Source organism: Mya arenaria, chromosome 10 (assembly GCF_026914265.1).
Source record: "Mya arenaria isolate MELC-2E11 chromosome 10, ASM2691426v1".
Lineage (NCBI taxonomy): Eukaryota > Metazoa > Mollusca > Bivalvia > Myida > Myidae > Mya > Mya arenaria.
The window spans coordinates 51,055,658-51,074,631 of NC_069131.1; the positions used below are offsets into that span (position 1 = coordinate 51,055,658).

An 18,974-nucleotide genomic window follows, 5' to 3' on the forward strand; every position below is an offset into this window, starting at 1 on the left:
GAACTTGCTTGGCTCCAATTCCTTGTTGAATGGAACTGGATGTAAAGACCGATTTCTTTATAGTGATAGTAAAAAATCCGTCTTAGCTTGGATTTTTCGAGGCTTAATGTATTTTCGCTGGACCTTGTAGCCAATGTGTTTCGACTGTTTATACAATTGTGAAACCTTATATGAATATTACAAACAAACAAATTTTAACACTCAAGCTTTTTCATATTTGATTCTAAACTATTAATCATTCAACATTCCATGGAGAACAGCTATATGTCTCTTTAGCGCTCCTTTCTGCTTAAACTTCTTCTCACAAATTGTGCACTGGTACGGGGCTTCACCCGTGTGTATCCGCTCGTGATTCGCCAGTTTGTAACGACCTCCAAACCATTTGCCACAAAAGCGACATCCGAAACCAATCGATTCTTTGCGGGAATACGCATTGTCTGAAATAAGCAAAATATGAAAATAGTTTAAAATACATGACCAAAACAACAACAAAGCATGTCTATAGGAACATGTGTATGGGTTTTAAAAGTAAGAGAAAGCCCAGGGTTTTTCCAGTTATATTTACAACAGTTACTCGTACATTATTACACAATTATTATCTAAATCTGAATGCACATAAGCATTAATAATCTGCCGCAACTTAACTGCCAAAGGACCTCACAAGTTTGTGACTTTTGGATGCCTGCTGTCCCAGTGTTATTTTGGTATCATTTAAAATGGTTGACATGTGGCGGAAGATTATGTTTATGTTACACTAATAAAAATATTGCAAACACACTTTGACATGAAATTTAAGAGATTAAACAATTTGTCATTTCACCTCTGATGTGCTTTCTGAAAAAGAATACACAAAAATTATACCTATAATATTACTATAAAAAATTAGCTTTCTTTGCCTTTAAACATAGGATATTTCACCTTTGACATCAGTCGAAATATAGATCAAGAAAACAACCTCTGATAACTTTAAGCTGCACTCTCACAGATTGACTGTTTTGACAATTTTGTTTTTTTGAAAAGCCATTTTTTGCCTAAATTTGTGGAAACCTGGGATATAAGACTGCTAACAAAACTCCTCAGGAAAAATAAGTTTTCGGCAGTTTTTCAAACAATTGAGGTCAGTTCTATGCATGACTTCATTGAAGGCATTGATGCCAAACAAGTTGATTCTGAGACAATTGTTTTTAAAAATGTCAATCTGTAAGAGTGTAGATTTAATGTATAACATTTTCCTAAAAAGATTTATATGAAGTCACCAGGCATAAATATATAACATTACTGTTAATAATAGTGTGGGTAAGATTCCTTTACCTATAACTATTATTCAAATAAATACATACGACATCAAGAGGCATAATATCCTAAAAATTTGCTTGGCTTCACCCCTACGTATTTCAACGCCAACAAGGTTTTTCATGCAAGGATTAACATGGTTTATGTAATGAAATGATCTGGCTATTCTTCCATACATCATGTAACACTAATATGTTTTATGCTGTACAGCTGCAACCATGAATGTTGCTTAAAAGCTTATAAATGTTTATACAAAACTAATGAGAAAGATGCAGGGCAAAACAACGTTTATAATAAATACATCACTTCGCACAAACAAAACATTTTACAATGTTTAACACATAAATGATAAATAACAGATGAAATTTTTCAGATGTCAGTGGGGTTTTCCACCATTTCAGGAATAGGCCTTTTTCTTCGGAAAAATGTTGTCTTTTCTTAAAATTTAGAATTCCAATTTTGCCTAGGAAGGAACAAGAGAAGATAAAATTGAGTGCGATAGAGATAGTTTGTTGGAATACCTTAATTCTTCCAATGGATGTCAAATTTTTATGAAATACTCAAAAACATTTAATAATGAACACATTTATTTTATTTCCACATTGGGGAAAAAATTCTAAATAAATTATTTTAGCATTGGAATGGAACCAATAAACGCACAATTTCAACTTAATCGGACACATTTTCCTAAAAACATTCTCCTTGGCCAGCATATGCATGAATAACCATATGTCTCTTCAATGCTCCTTTCTCCTTGCATCGTTTTTTACAAATAGGGCACTCAAAAGGGGCCTCCCCTGTGTGAACTCGCTCATGATTGGCCAGTTTTGTACGACCTCCGAACCGTTTACCGCAAAATCGACACCCAAAACCGATTGTGTGTTTCTCTGGACTGGAACCTAAAATTTAAGAAATTAAGTATTTTTAAAATTGTAATGTTTGATTATTCAACATCAAGTACATGTATTTAAACGTATAACGATTACATTAGAAATATATATATGGATTGGAGGGGAATTTTCAAATGGAACTATATACATGCAATACATATAGTGTAATAAAAAACTTACATTCTACAGCTGGACACTTAATGTGATTTGCCAATTCAACCAAGCATTGTAAAATCACATGAATGCCCTGAAAATGTTAAATGCATTAATAAACTCCCTTTAAATTCGGACATGCGTTAGACACGTCATAAAACACAGTGTTTTCATTGTGTTAAGAATTAGATCACTCAATGTTTAGTTGGTGACCACCATTACATGAAAGGTACCTCTAAACTTTACAATACTGAAACCTAAACTTGCACCACACTGAACGTGTCAACCAAGCATATTCTGGCAAACACTTTTATGATGGAATAGCATTGTCTTAAGAACAAAACATCTTGGTTAACACTTTTCCTGTGTTATTACTGGACCACTTTTTTAAAACCCAACATTCCAGGACTGTAGTCCATTATCTGAGTTCTCAACTGATGGCAACACAACACGATGTAACATGATCACATGCCTCTTCATGGCTGACTTCACATTAAACCTCCTATCACAAACAGGACATGCAAACGGCTTTTCTCCCGTGTGGATACGAAGGTGCGTCTCCATTTTCGATTTTGTTGGGAACATCTTTCCGCAGTAGGTACACATCAGCATATTCAGGCCATTTTGCACTGTTGATGCTGAAAATGTAAAAGGAAACATTAATTTAGTTTAATATACTTTACTGTCAAATTTTGAATGCACTTTAGACCTCCAAAATATCTTACAACAAGTGATGCAAGCTGATGCAACATAAGTTGCAAGATGTTTGCAACAGGTCAAATTAAAGTTGTTTGCAACAGGATTACCAAGTTGTTTGCAACCGTGAGGAGATGCAAGTTGTGATAATGTTAATGTCACCAATTTTAGTTGATAAATATAATGCATTTTACGCTTCAAACACACCAGTCCTAGCAACATGAGTTAAAGTTATAATCATGTTATTATTGCCACCATTTTAGTTGGTGTTTAAAAATAAAATGTATCCTCTATTTCTCTGAACTTTTACATATATTGCATGTAGACCTCAACACATTAGCCACAAAAGCTGCATAGATGTGTTCAGTTCATTTTTTTAGCAATGGACAATTAATTGAGTAAGGAAAGTGAAAATCATACCGTTCAAATATTTTAATAGAAAATTTGTGACAATAAAAAAAGATACAATACAACATTGATTACAACAAACATTAGGAACTCTTTGAGAAAAAGAAATAACATTAATTTTGAACTTGATGCTTCTAGCTATATATAAACTGGTGTTTAGTAACCGAAGACCGCTTCAAGTTGTCAAGTTCTCTACCTTTGAACAGATGAAATCCACACCCAAACAAATACATGCAGTTTTATGATGCCATTCACATTAATAATATTTATAATAAAAACTGCAGAAGTAAAAAAATAAGCACAAACTCTGTTCAGTGGCACAGAGCTATGCTAAAGAGACAACGAACAAGAGTCACAAAATGTACACACACCACAGAGGCACCCCACATGCATCAAATTGATTTATCAATAGATCTTGTATTTGCTGCCTTGAGACTGTCAGAGAAACATAAGTTCACTTCACTGACATGAGTTCACTTGAGATTTAAACTGGTTTATACCTGCACAACCTCACACTTGTCACTACATTTATCCCAATACTACCCTCTAATGCTGAGCACCAGGCAAGGGAGATAACTGCCACCATATTTTTACGTCTTTCGGTATGACCTCCGCTACAAACAGTATTTATTCATTCAAGGTTGTCCAGCGCACTTGCTTCTCACATTGGCGAACCGGGTTCGATTCCAAAACTGGGTGATGGGAATTTGGTTTGTGGACAAGTGGGTTTTCTCCAGGTACTCTGGTTTTCCATACAACACAAGACCACACTCTCACGTAACATCGTGCCAGCGAGAGAGATTAATATAATGTTGTAAAACTTGTTTCACAATCGTTGTTTAAACTCAAATCTTTCATTTATTCAAGGCTTCAAGTTGCCGAATTCTGGATGATCTTTCAACTGATTGAAACCATGCATGACAATTACGTGCCGTCTCATCGTCCCCTTGACATTGAAACTCCTCCCACACACATGACACGTGAATGGCTTCTCTCCGGTATGAATTCGAAGGTGGGTTTCCAATTTCCATTTACTGGGAAAGATCTTGCCGCAAAAGTCACAGGTGTGTTTATAGGTACCAACTCTTGTATTTTGACCTGAAAGAAATAAAATTGATATGGTTTAGCTTGTTCATTTGTAAATAGTTTGAAATTTCATGTCCTAAATCTATCCACTAGCCGATCTAAACAGGGGCGCAGCCAGTGCGTTCCACCTCCAATATTGTTAAAGTTTACTTTTTTTTTATATCAATAACTGAGGTACAATATGAAAATAATGCACTTGAATGCAATAACTCGGGCTAAAATGTCTCAATAAATCCTTTGGGATGATTCCAAGCCCTATCTTACCCTTTTAAACCATGTTATGTTCATATTCTTTGGGTAGGGAGCATACATTCTTTGTTGCACTTCAAAAGTGCGCCCCCTCTAACGTGAGATCTTAAATCAGCCCCATCTTTCATCTTAATAAAATGTTGCATCATTCCATGTAAAGTCAATTTTTTGTGGTCATGAAAATTGTCCAGCTAAATTTGTTCTAGTTTAATCTTTAAACATATTACCAACAGTAAGTTTGTTCAAGACTATTACGGGTCAATATAACTCTTAAATTATTATTTTTCAAGGTCCCACTATGTAGATCAGAATTTAGAACACTCCTTTTTAGACATTGTCAAATTTTGACAGTGCATGGGATCGATGGCTATGATTCTTTTTACTTTAACTACTGGAGTATGTACAACAACTCTCTCGTGAAAACAATCTGTTTATATACATCTCACAGCTGATAATACTTGTGATGTAAAAAAAATTATATGAAAAAACTACAGAAACAAGTCTAGAAGTCAAAATTTACCCTGTTCAATGGCACAGGATCAACACCCTGGACATAAAACACAAAAACAAACATTCACAAACACAGAACAACAAAAAAGCTAACATTTGCAAGAAAAATAAAAAATAAAAAATAAAATAACTGAAACTATTATATTTTACAATAGATTAACATACAAAATACATGATAGTTATTTTCCCCAAAATATGATAAAAATTATTGGCTGTGTATAATTATGGACCTGGAACAAGTCATTTTTTCGGGGGGGGGGGGGGGGGGGGTCCCTATGTGCTAAAAACAGTACCGGTATTAAGTTTTTAACCAATTTTTCTCACTTTATTTCCGATCATTATCGATCCTAGCCGTATTATCTATAATAAAATCCAATAACTTCACAAGCTTAATCTTCACAAAGCTCATTTAAAAATTGCACATGAATAAAAAGGGGTAAGGCCTAAAAAAAAGATGTTCGTTTAGGGTAACATCCAAAAAATTATTAGGTTACATAAGGGTAGGTAGGGTTTTTTAACCAAATAGACTTTGTAAAGATCTTTTCCTTGCAAATAGCGCTATTTCTTTAAATGTCACTCATGTATTGCTCTTGTTAAGGAGCTTTATATTCTCTGTCTGAAGTTAATGACAATATGTTTAAACGAAATTGAATTTATGGCGAGAGGTTTTTTTTTTTTTTTTTTAAATATTATGGTCGGCGACTTTATTAGGTAGGGTCAGTTTACTCAAAACAAACATTTTTTTTCTAAGTCTAAAGATAATTGGGATATTGGAAAAAAACAAACCATCAGCATAAGGCCAAAAAAAAATTAATTGTTTGTTTAGGGTAACCATCCCAAAATTTCTAGGTAGGGTAGGTAGGGAATTTTTTGTTTTTAAAATCTGTCGAAAGTTCAGAGTGTTTTCTTGCACATGGCAGTCTTTCCTACATTACTGTCATTGCCTGACTTTGTTTTATCTTATTAACAATAATTCTGAATAAAATCTGCATTTATCCGCCCTTTGTAACTCTATTAGCTAACGAATATTTTTTTGGCTCAGAAACGAAAAAAAATAGTAAGGGTCGGGGCATTTTTATAGGTAGGGTCGGGTTACCCGAAACGGATATATATTTTTTTTAGGCCTAATGATTATCACTGTTGTAAAATAATGTTTTCCTTAAAATATTTGAATTATCATGTTCATATGATCTATACTACCTAGTAGATCTATTGCAGCAAAATAATCAATACTGCTCAATCATTTTATGATGTGATAATATTTCATCATTCTTTGAGCTAACCCAGACTGTATACACCAATTATATGCTTCTTTATTGTCCTTTAATTAGGAGTGTCTCACAAAAAGTTCATTTAAAGATGGTTGTAAGTCATCAAGATTCCTCACAAGAGCAATCAAAACCATGTAAAAACAATTGAACGCCTCTTGCGAGCTCCTTTGACATATATACATCTCCCACAAACAGTTCTTATTCATTCTCCAAAGATGGCCGCACGTTGTTCAATTCCTGAAGATCTTTGAGCTGGCCGACACCGTGTACGGCAACTATATGCCTCCTCCTGGTGCCCTTGACATTGAAACTTTTCCCACAAATATGACACGTAAATGGCTTCTCTCCGGTATGAATTCGAAGATGATTTTCCAGTTTCCATTTGCTTGGGAAAGCCTTGCCGCAGAAGACACAAGCATGATTGTATGGACCACATTTTGTCTGTTGCACTGAAAAAAATAAAATTAATGTTTTAGTTTATATTCTAAAATGTAATGGCATTTTCACCCTATAATCTATTACAAGTCATAACACAAACGTTGTATCATTCTTTGTACAGACATGTTCTTGGTCATTTAACGCGCAATAGCTTTTGCACTTTTTCATTTTCCTGACACCTCTTAACAAATAAACATCTCCAACAGACAGCTGTACCAGTTATTTATTTCAAGATTGTTGCACGATCCTTCCGCCAACCAAATTTATGCACAACAAATGTATGTATTAGCTCATCACCGTGCCCTTAAACACTTCTATCACAAACTGTTCTTATTCATTTAAAGATAGTAGCACTTTGTCAGTGTGTCCTTTTTAGTTATGTTATGGTGCTTTTTCTGTTGAACTGTTTCCAAAGATCTAAAGATAGCTGCACATGTCCTGGGTCCTCAGTGAACATGTACAATAAAAATAATCTACTTCATAGTTATTTTTTATTTATTTAAACAAAGCTTCACATGACCTCGGTCATCTTTAGAGGGACAGAAACCACAGACAGCATAACTATGCGAGCTGTTACTTTAATCCACAATAAGTTTTTATTCATTTCAAGATAGCTGATCATATTCAGGGTATTCTTTGAGAGTGACAAAAACTTTATACAATTAAATTATGCGGATACTAGTTCCCTCCACAATCAGTTTCAAGATGGCTTCACGTGTTCAGGGTCGTCTTTCGAGGGACACAAGCCATGTATAACACCAATATGTCTGTTCATAGTGCCTTTATGGTTGAACCCTCTACCACAGACTGGGCATTCAAATGGCTTTTCACCGGTGTGTGTACGATGGTGGGTTTCCAGCTTCCATTTGCTCGGGAGAGTCCTACCACAGAAGAGACAGACGTGATTGTATGCACCATATTTCGTCTTTTGTGCTGAAAAATTTTAGAATCAATTTATTTAAGTTTATTCTGTTAAACTGTAATGGCATATATCTCACCTCGTACTAAAATGATGCTATCCGATTGGTCTACAGCGATCGCGTGGAAGGGGTGTATAATCTATACACCCCTTGTAATTCTAGACCCCAAAATCAAATTAGAGGTACTAGGTGAGATATAATCCCTTTGCTCTCGCATGGTGTGAAATCATACGGTGTATTCCATACACACCCAACAACGAACAGTGTAACTAGTATTACATTCTAATCTCCTAATATCTTGCCAAAAAGGTTCCATCCAAATTGTCAAGAATTTCAAAACAAAACATATAGCTTAAAACTTGAAACCCACTACCATCAATAAGGGCTTTCACAATTTGGTCGACATACAACCAACCCCAGGCGCCGTTATGATTTGGTAACTAACTTAGACCTAATACTGGGGTTTCAGTTTCAGAGTAGAATCCGAGTGTTTTGATTGGACAGTAAAAATAACTTGCCAATAGTCTGAATGGATTTACTAAGGCATGTCTAAGGATAATGATAAGAATTATACTGCTTATTGCCCAACAAAGGCAATATAGTTGAGATTCCTGATTTTTACCTTATGGGGAAAGAACTACAAAAAATATTATCCCATTCAAATATCTATTTTTTTTTTTCAGAGTTTACAGCAAAAAGTTGCTTAAAATAGCTAATCTTTCAAACGCTGTCTCATTTCAAGGGAAAATGCCTGCAGCCCTTCCAAAAGGGAATTTTGCATCATATAAACAAGATAATCTTACATTAATTAACATACAGATAATACATATACAATGAGAAAAAAATGTTCATGACTTTTCAATGCAAAATATGTTCATGACTTCGAAAAATTCTTCCAATAAGATGTAACACATATGGAAGTCATTTACAGTCATCAAATTGCATATTACTAAAACAAAAACAAGATGAATAAAATTCTAGAAACAAAAGCACACAAGAAAATACTAAACAAAAATCAGTCTTAAAAATATGTTTGATTACAAGCAGAAGTTAAGCCTCATTTTCTGTACTGAATAAGGGGCATGTAACTCTATTTCAGTTTTGAACCAGAGTGCTGGTACTTGCCACATCCATGATAATCTTATTTTAAGTTTCAACAAAGATTTATAAGAGTTGAGATTTAAGCATGTTTTTGAATGACACAACAAACGCCAATGGCTGAAGCTAATCAGGCAAATTAAAAATGACAAAAATAATTGTGACACAAAGTAGGCTTGAAATATGCATGCAATGTGATTTAAAAGAATTAAAAATAACATTATGTTTACATGTAATTACATGTGTTTATATGTATATATAATAAACAGTGACTCACGATAACTAGTTTTATGAAATACACTTCAATATGTATACACATTTGAAAAAAACACATAATATTGACATAAATATGCCAAAAAAATTATATAAAAAAAAAATTCACATTTGTCATGAAATAATACTAAAACGTTACTCTCAAAGTCATGCAACTTTGCAGACAAGAATTTTACGGCATAATTTCAAAAACTTCATTCATAAATTTCAAAAACTAACTGGATAATCATTCATATATTTCACAAACTAGCTGGATTAACATTCATATATTTCACAAACTAGCTGAATCAACATTCAAATATTTCACAAACTAACTGGATTAACATTCATACCTTTCACAAACTAACTGGATCAACATTCATACCTTTCACAAACTAACTGGATCAACATTCATACCTTTCACAAACTAACTGGATCAACATTCATATCTTTCACAAACTAACTGGATTAACATTCATATCTTTCACAAACTAACTGGATCAACATTCATATCTTTCACAAACTAACTGGATCAACATTCATACCTTTCACAAACTAACTGGATCAACATTCATACCTTTCACAAACTAACTGGATCAACATTCATATCTTTCACAAACTAACTGGATTAACATTCATATCTTTCACAAACTAACTGGATTAACATTCATATATTTCTCAACCTATTGGGGTACATCCATACAGCTCACAAACTACTTGGGTACATCTGTACATTCCACTTATTCTGATACATTTCACAGACTAATTTTGGTAATTTTCACAACGTTTGACCCCCCCTCACCCCTTTGTTTCCACTAACATCTCAAAAAGATAGGGTGGGTAGGTAGGTATGTAGGTAGGCATGTCTTTTTATTGTCTTGTTCTTTTTGAGGATTGGGATTTTGTACCAAACTGGCAAAACAAGTGTAGGCTCGTGAGGATACAAAAGGGAGGGTAAGGTTAGTGGAAACAAACTATTATTTTCTATACGCCTAATTTGGAACATCTGCAGCAGCGAGTTCATTTTTTTTCACATGGTTGATCAAATGCTTCTTCAAATTCCCTTTGGTGTTCGCACTGTAGTCGCACACGTGACATTGAAAAGGTTTCTCACCCGTGTGTGTTCTAACATGGAGAACAAGAGCAGCGTTAGAACCACACACTTTTTGACAATAGGTGCACCTGTATTTGGCAAACTTTCTGCTCAGCTCGTCGTTCAGAATCTGGTTGCTCACTGTAGGCGCTGATGATCTTCTGCTAATATGCTGACCTTGCAGCTGGCTTAGTGCTTGTTGGTACACCCCTGGAAATATACAAATATAGAATTTAAAATACCTGATTAGAATACAACCTACATTTACAGCCAATGTAATAGAAGATAAGCAATCATAAAATTGTGTTTATTGCACAGTTATAGGTCCGCACACTGCCACTCATCAGATACACAATCCCTGCATCAGATTTTGTGTTGACAATGTGTCTGCCAATGAGGTTGTATTCCAAGTCAGTTAGATGAACTGAATTAAAATCGTTACACTCCCTCCACCAATTCTTAATCATTAAGATTTTAATTCATGCCATCTAACTATTACTTGTGAAGAAATGTGAAACATGACACTAACGCATGGTTTTAAACCAAAAGAAGTGTTGTTTTTACTCGGGGTTTTAGTTTTTATTCTGCAAATTCCGATGTCAAAGATATAACAGCCATGCAGGCTTTTAACTCCAAAAAGCAATGAAATTTGTAATTGCAACAGGGTATCAATTTTTTTAATTCCTCAAGGTTATCAAACATTTAGTCCTTAATCCTGAGACTGACATGTATCTCTTTATTTTTAAGAAAACTACAATAGAAAATATTCTGCATTGTCTATTAGTATGAAGGGATGATAAAAGACCAAATAAATCCCAATCCTGAAAATATTTGGTCAAGTTTGAGGAATTCATCTATATCAAAAGCAGGATTTACCTGCTTAGAAGTCTACCCTGTTGAAATTGTTTCCAAAGCCACTTATATTCCTTTTAAGGTCACATTTTTTGTTGCTTTTAATGCAAAATGGGCTGATTGTTTAGAACTTTGTTATAGTTAATAATGTGATTAATAACATTGTTGTTAACTTTTAAGCATCAAATAGTTAATGATTAGTTCATATAAACATAAACATGTACAGCAAAACTAACTGTCTCAAAGCTTGCTGTATACTAATACTGCAGATCACAAACAAACAGCCCATTTTCTTGCATACTGGATGTGTGTTTCTGGTCATGTGACTTGTGTAATTGTACAAAAGATTGTTTTCAACGTCATTTTCCCACACATTGATAAATTTAGATATGCAAGAAAAAATATCAATCATGTTTTTCCGGTCTGGATCGAAAAATCCAACCCTCTGGCTTACGCACGTGCCCTTGGGTCGGATTTTTCAATCCGTACCCGAAACACATGATAGATACTTATAATCAAACAAAAACATAATAAACAATTAACAATATGCAAAACAAGGAACAAACAAAGGGAAGTAATAGACTTTTTAACAGTTCTCCCTTATCCAAATTACCGTACATGTCCTATTTAACATGCAGGTCGCATGTCTTTATGGGAACCCAGTGCGCTATAAAAGAATCATTTTCCCCCTTTTAGCAACTTTTAAAAACGACAAAATTAGAGTATATTAAATGAAATAAAAATCAGTAGCCACAGCATTGCAGCTGTAAACCTGCCATGATGGTACACTGAATTCAATATATCAAAACACAATTTTCGGCAATTATATTGTCACTGTTGTTGTGTACAATAGGGTATGGTTTTTCTGTGTATGCAATGGTCATCATACAGAAAAAAACTCAAAAGGCACCCTGGCGCATCTATTATGGCATGCCTGTTTAATATGACATTTACGGTAATTGCAATAAAAAGGAGATTAGTAATGATCAAATATGTAAGATCAATCAATTATTGAATCAAGCTGTTACAAGCATCGGTATCACTGTTTGGTTTCACAATGTATATATGATTACATTATATGACAATATGCAGACTTATGTTATCAAATAATGCAGGCACTAAATTACCCAATATCTTCATTCATAATTCAGCAAGAAGGATTCAGGAGAGTTTAAAGACTAAAGCTGCAATTATTGGAGCACCTCAGCCAATTTCCTTTGAAAACAACATCAGATGTGTATGAACGGTTTACAACGTCAGGATTCTTCACATATAACTATCCTGCAAGTAGATCACTTGGTAATTTCAAATTAGCAGTTAGCTTAAGGACTTTACTCTTAGGAATCGATAATGATTTATCGAATAAAACAATTCATGGAGAATCAATTTGAACTTAGTTGTAGAAATTATACGTTATAACACATCAATTAATTAATATTTATATACTAATCACTACTTTCAATATTAGGGTACAATTACAATGTAATATACTTAATATCAAACAGAAACCAGATTCAAGGGATTTTTTATCCTAAATTTTGTCTCTCCTGAAAAAGTTTTGTCTCTCCTGAAAAAAGAAAATGTTTCTAATTTCATCGATTACATCAAATTATATCCTTTTTTTAAAGCAGTCCCAAAAGTTCAGAATCAACCAGTTCACTGAACTTGTTATCATTGTTTCAAGGCAAATCTAAAATCTCATTTAAGGTCAAGTAGTAAGTTAAATTAGTACGAGTACTTAATAACTAATATATATATCAGAGCCATTTGATATCATTTACATTTTGTTGGCTTCTGAATTCAACACAAAAAACTTCAAACAACAATCAAAGGGCACTGTTACAATGTCAAGAAAGTACAACCACTGTACAACAATGTCAAGAAAGTACAACCACTGTACAACAATGTCAAGAAAGCACAACCACTGTACAACAATGTCAAGAAAGCACAACCACTGTACAACAATGTCAAGAAAGCACAACCACTGTACAACAATGTCAAGAAAGCACAACCACTGTACAACAATGTCAAGAAAGCACAACCACTGTACAACAATGTCAAGAAAGCACAACCACTGTACAACAATGTCAAGAAAGTAGGTCCAGTGTACAGTGTCAAGTGGGGCCACTGTAGAGTAGAGTCACTGTACAGTGTCAAGAAAGTAAGAGCAAGAGTGCATTCAAAGCAATTATTTTTTAGAAATTTATTCGATATGACTTTGAATAGATGTTTTATTATTCACAACACACATAAAAATTTGCAATTTACAAGAGAAACATTAAGCATAAACACTTAAGCACACATATAAATCAATTATTTAACAGTATTTATCAGGGATGGTAGCATTAGTATTAGTAAGAATGTAATAGTATGGAGGATAATGGCCTCAGCAGAGAGATGGGGCTAAACCAACTGTTGAATTAGTTTCGAAAGCCAGGTTTAACCATTTCAAGGTTGATTGCAAATGCCCAGCATTTCTTTTATAGAAAAGTCTGAAATGGAAAACTGTCAATCCTGATTTCAGGAATAATTTTTAACTTGATCAACCTTGAATTATACACAATTAAGCTTTTCAGTTATTCTATCGGCCCTTTTTGGGTAACAATTTGGTCCCATTTCCCTCCTGAAGACTTATATGCTTTTAACCTACCCTGTAAAAAAAAGTCCCTTTCGAACTAATTCATTAATTGGTTAACAGGTTTCTATAATCAAAGGTTTGAAAACAAGTAGAACCTTAAAATTATGTTCATATTTTTCCTCTTTTTGCCAAAACGACGCTATTTTCCCCTATGAAAGAACCCCGCCAACATTCCATACATTGAAAGTGGAAAAAAGAACACTGCATTTAATTATAAGATACACATTCAAGACACTAAAACTACTCACTATTTTCTACTGCTGGCCCATCTTATTTATCTGTTCCAATTCCTGAAGCTGTTCTTTGGCATGTACCAACATGTGTGCTTTCATATTCCCTTTCGTTGAAAACTTCTTCATGCATACCGAACACTCGAACGGCTTCTCGCCTGTGTGTATTCTTTCATGCATCGTCAGAGCTCCTTTGCTTGGAAACAGCTTGGTACAGAAGCAACAAGCATGGTTCAGTGGCTTTTCTATGGTCATCTTTGGTGAACTTGTCTGTGGCGATTGTGGTAACTGCATTGTTTGAACCACAAAGGGTGGATTGGCAGATTGGGGACTAGGTGCTACTGTGGACACAACACTGTGGACGGCCACTGGTCTGGGCCCGATTTGTTGCTGGGAGCTGGAGTGGTATGCAGCTTGCTGCAGGGCCACATCAGACGATCTTATAAAGCTTGGACCAACTATCTGCACTGGCATTGCAGGCTTGCTACCTGAAATAAAAATAACAATGTATGCATAGGGACCAAATAAAATGTCAGTTTAATGTCAACTCATGTAGATGTCACAGTTGGAATCTACTGATATTATATATAGGTTAAAGACTATTTTTTAATACATGCAAGGAGTTCTTCAGGAACAAATCTCCATAATTGCTCCAGTTTTATTCAGTAACAGATATTTACATTAATTCTGATTAACTGCTTACTGATGTGCACACTGCCAGTAAAGACAACATAAAGTCAAGGCATATAGCAGCATCTCCATTACAGCAATTTATTACAATCAGAGGAAGACCACATTTTTAAAATAGAAATAATAAAAAAAAAAATCACACCTATTTGCACATTCAATGTGAAAAAACAAAAATTATGTACACTTAAGACTACATACAAACGTCACTTGTTTTAAAGAAGCACACAATTCTCTCTTTCTCACCTCAATGATTAAACACAATAAGGTAACCATTGAAGATGTATTTTTGACTGACCAGACTCTTAAGATTTCAATACAAGATTTCCTGTGGGAAACAGTTTAACATACTGCATAAAATGCATTATATCTCCAAAATGCTCCATGACCTAAAACACCATTCCAATAATTTCAAGGTCACCATATTTTTTAATGGTGTCAAGGCAACTGCATTGTCCCGGTCAATGTCACTCTATTTGACTGTTGCCAATGTCACTTTTTAATTAGGCTCAATATCACTATATCACTGCTTTTAAGATCACTCTTATTTCATTGTTGTCATGGTTACTCTAATTGACTTTTGCCAAGGTTACTCAATTTTAATGTTTTCAAAACAAGTCTCTTTTCATATTTGTAAAATTCACTCTATTTCATTGTTTCATTCATATGCACCAACATATGGCCCTTTAAGTGGGATTTTCGGTTAAACCCATTACCACAAATTTTACATTTGAATGGCCTTTCTCCTGTATGACTCCTAACATGCAGTTCGAGCCATGAAGGAAATTTAAACGTCTTTTTACAAACGTGACACTGATATCGACTGTCCAAACTATTGGCTTCAACGTCAGTTTCCACGATTATTTCACCATAATCTGCAAAAATACAAAAAAACGCTTTTAGCATTTTCATATTGCTTGAATTATCAAAGTATATTTTACAAACAACAGACCCAAGCGATGAAAAATAAATATCAGAATTGAAATGAAAAATTGCACAGAAATAATTTTCTGATTTAATTGTTCATCAAGGTTACAATTATGATGAAAAAGACCTCCAACATTTATAAATTATGTATTTTTTTTTCAAATTTCTAGACAGTCCAATATTGAAACTGGCGCCAGTTTTAACTGCATGTAAAGAAGGACTTGATCAGAGAACGTAGCAACTACATGGTTATTTTATTAACGCTTTTATTTGCAAAGATTTAACCTGCAATCAAAGAACATTGCAACTACATGGTTATTTTCTAAACACTTTCATTTGCAAAGAAACTCTGCATTTTAATGAACATCATAGCTACAGGCTCTCCTATCATTACATAGTAGAAATAAACATGGTTTTATGAAAACAACAAATAAATTCTAGAATAAAAAAAAACGTTACTACTTAAAATTAATACATATACATATATAGGAAATTCCTACACACAGTATCAAAATTTCTAATAATAACTATTTTCAATCTATTTTGACGCAGCTGTATTTACATTACTAGTCACAGATAAAATACAGTAATATACTTTTGACTTTCTACCTATCAAATGTCTTCCTATAATTCTTCAAATAAGTTGTTCATCTTTGTTCATGGAGCAACAACACATGAAGTGATACCAATAACATAGTGGACACCACCAAATAATCAATTAATGGCCCAGTTGTTCCTGTATCTATTAAATATACTGATATACCATGATTAATATCGTTAAAATGACACAAACTAATCAATTTTCATTATATCTCTTCATTTATGTGTTTTGGCTTAATTTTGTTAGAAAGAAGAAAAAAACATTATGTATATCAATTATTAAATTAATGAGAATCAGAAATTTAAAGGAGCTTCAGAGACCACATGCTTACTTCAAAATTGCGGTTGATGTTGGAAGATTGCTCCACCGGGTAATGGTTAGTGGGTAAATTAATGATGGATATTTTAATGATTCATTAAAATTTAGTAGATATTTATGAACAACTGGGCCAAGTCTTCCAGAACCTTGATCCATATCTACGCTTAAATGCAGTCTGAATAATTCACTAAAGATTACATTCTCGACATCCATTGCAAACTATTTTTGGTGTGTAAAACAGGGGCTAACATGTTTTTCCCATCTGATAACATAAACCTCAAAACATTCTTCTTCAGAATGTGAAATCAAATGACAACAAGGTCAACACCTACATATCTATTACATCACACCTACAATACAACACATACAGTCTTAGTTTACTACCTCAACCATGCTCTTTTGCAATATACAGTCATACTTTTGCAATCTCTTCAACCTCAAGTTACACACTTCCAATTTAAATGGTGTTGTTTTCCCAGTGCGTGTGTCATCACATGCCATCATATGAATGATGACTCCTACATCCACACCTATTAAACCTCCGCACACATAACCTTTTCAAAAGGTTTCTCCCACATGCTGTCTCATAAACAATGTCCCATCTTCTTGCAAAATATGGGTTGACGTAACATGTTCTCATATGCCTGCTAAACCTCTGTTCCCACATTCAATTCAAAAGGATTTGCTCCAGTTTTAACAATCACATATTGTCACATCAACAGAGTCCCGACTTTTTGCAATATTAAGGTTGGCACAACATGTTCTCACATTTCAACACCTGTTAAAGCTCCCTACTCAAAATCAATTCATAAGGATTTTTTCCAGTATAAACCATGGCATATTCACCATATTGTCACATCAACGGAGTCCCATCTTTTTGTAAAATATGGGTCAGCATATGTGTCCTCATATTTCCACGCCTGTTGAACTTGCGCTTACACACGTCACATTCATACGGCTTTTCACCCGTGTGTGTCATGACATGGCGGCGAAGGTCACTAGTGCTGCTGAACGACCTTGTACAAAGATGGCACTGGTGTATTCTCTTGGCACTTAAGTCAATATCATCTAGGAGGGAATCTGCAATAAAGAAATTCAATCAAGTGAATGATAATTCATATTAATAATAATCTAACTGGCAAATGTGTGTTCTTCATTTAGAAACGGCACCTTTAATACAAGAAATAAAATTCCTCTTTACAAATGAAAATTTGTCTAAAATTATCTAAAAACATATGAAACTATCAACTGCTCTTATCGACGGAATATATCAACTGCTCTTCACATGTGAAAATGTGAAATGCTCTTATCATAGGCAAATATCAACTAATGATAGGAAATTGAACAACTTTGATTTAAGTAAAAAATAGAGATCACCAAACTTTTATTCACTGTTTTATTAAACTTGATTAACACTTTTAACTTGACATAAAACATTGGATTATTTCAACATTGTTTTTTTGAAGATATTACAAAACAACATAACTATTGAACATTTGAGAGAACCAAAAAATTGATGATTTTAAAAGAAAACACTAATGAACAATTTAATAACATTTTTCAATCTCTTCCACAACTCAGATACCACCAGCATCTTTAAAATGGAAGTTAGAGGTCATTTCATGGTCCCTTCGAAGGTGTAGCTTTTTGTTTTTTGTACTGATTTTTTTCATTCCGCAAATTAATCCATCCAAGATTTAAAAATACTTTTTCATCATTCATATGAGGTTTAAAATGATCATATCATTATCCAGATTTCATACCACATTCCAGTCTTGAGAAATATTTTAATCATTATTCTGTAATCCACATTTCATAAGTCATCAGGGTTTTTCAAATGGAAGGTCACTAGATGTCTTTTCATGTTGCCTTTTAGTGTGTAGGTCTTTTCACATACTGGACACGTATATGCCCTCTCGCCGGTGTGCGTGACCTTGTGGCGATTCAGATCTGCATTGCATTGAAACAGTTTGTTGCAATACGAACACACATATTTCTTCATGTAGAATCTTTGTTCTGAAAAAAGGGCAAAATATTTTGTGCTTTAAAATATTTGGCTAACAGGTCAGAGTATTAACGCTGCCCTCTAACAGATTGACCATTTTGATGTTTTTATTTTCTGTCTTGGAATGAGCAATTTTTTTGCGTAAAGTTCTTGAAGCCAGTGATATATGACTATTAACAAAAAATCAAATAACAGTTTTTCATATTTACGAAAACATTCACACATAAAAGAAGTTGTCAAAACGGTCAATCTTTGAGATTCAGCTTTATATATTTACAACCAATTTAACACACTTAAATGGTTGCCCAGAAAAAGGGATTAGACTAAAAAGAAATGAGCGATTTGTGTAGCTGTTCTTA

The 18,974-nt window shown here is 33.9% G+C and overlaps 1 protein-coding gene across 26 annotated transcripts in view; it reads right to left on the bottom strand.

The window, feature by feature from the left end:
- Positions 1-18,974, bottom strand: part of LOC128206113 (zinc finger protein 768-like) — an 83,509-nt gene that overhangs the window by 28,897 nt on the left and 35,638 nt on the right. Inside the window, exons 5-6 of one of the 26 annotated variants that reach the window (XM_052908318.1) lie at positions 14,096-14,565; positions 10,432-10,567 (exon numbers count right to left, since the gene is read on the bottom strand). The exons of 15 other annotated variants lie outside the window; for them this stretch is intronic. In XM_052908318.1, coding sequence (XP_052764278.1) covers positions 14,102-14,565 — 464 coding nt within the window. In that variant the 3' untranslated portion in view covers positions 10,432-10,567; positions 14,096-14,101. Of the gene's footprint in view, positions 1-216; positions 438-1,965; positions 2,193-2,708; positions 2,975-4,287; positions 4,539-6,610; positions 7,006-7,679; positions 7,928-8,612; positions 10,568-14,095; positions 14,566-14,856; positions 15,640-16,083; positions 17,691-18,408; positions 18,627-18,974 lie in introns of those variants that run through there. 10 more of the 26 variants (XM_052908349.1, XM_052908345.1, XM_052908328.1 and 7 more) reach the window with 10 other exon arrangements.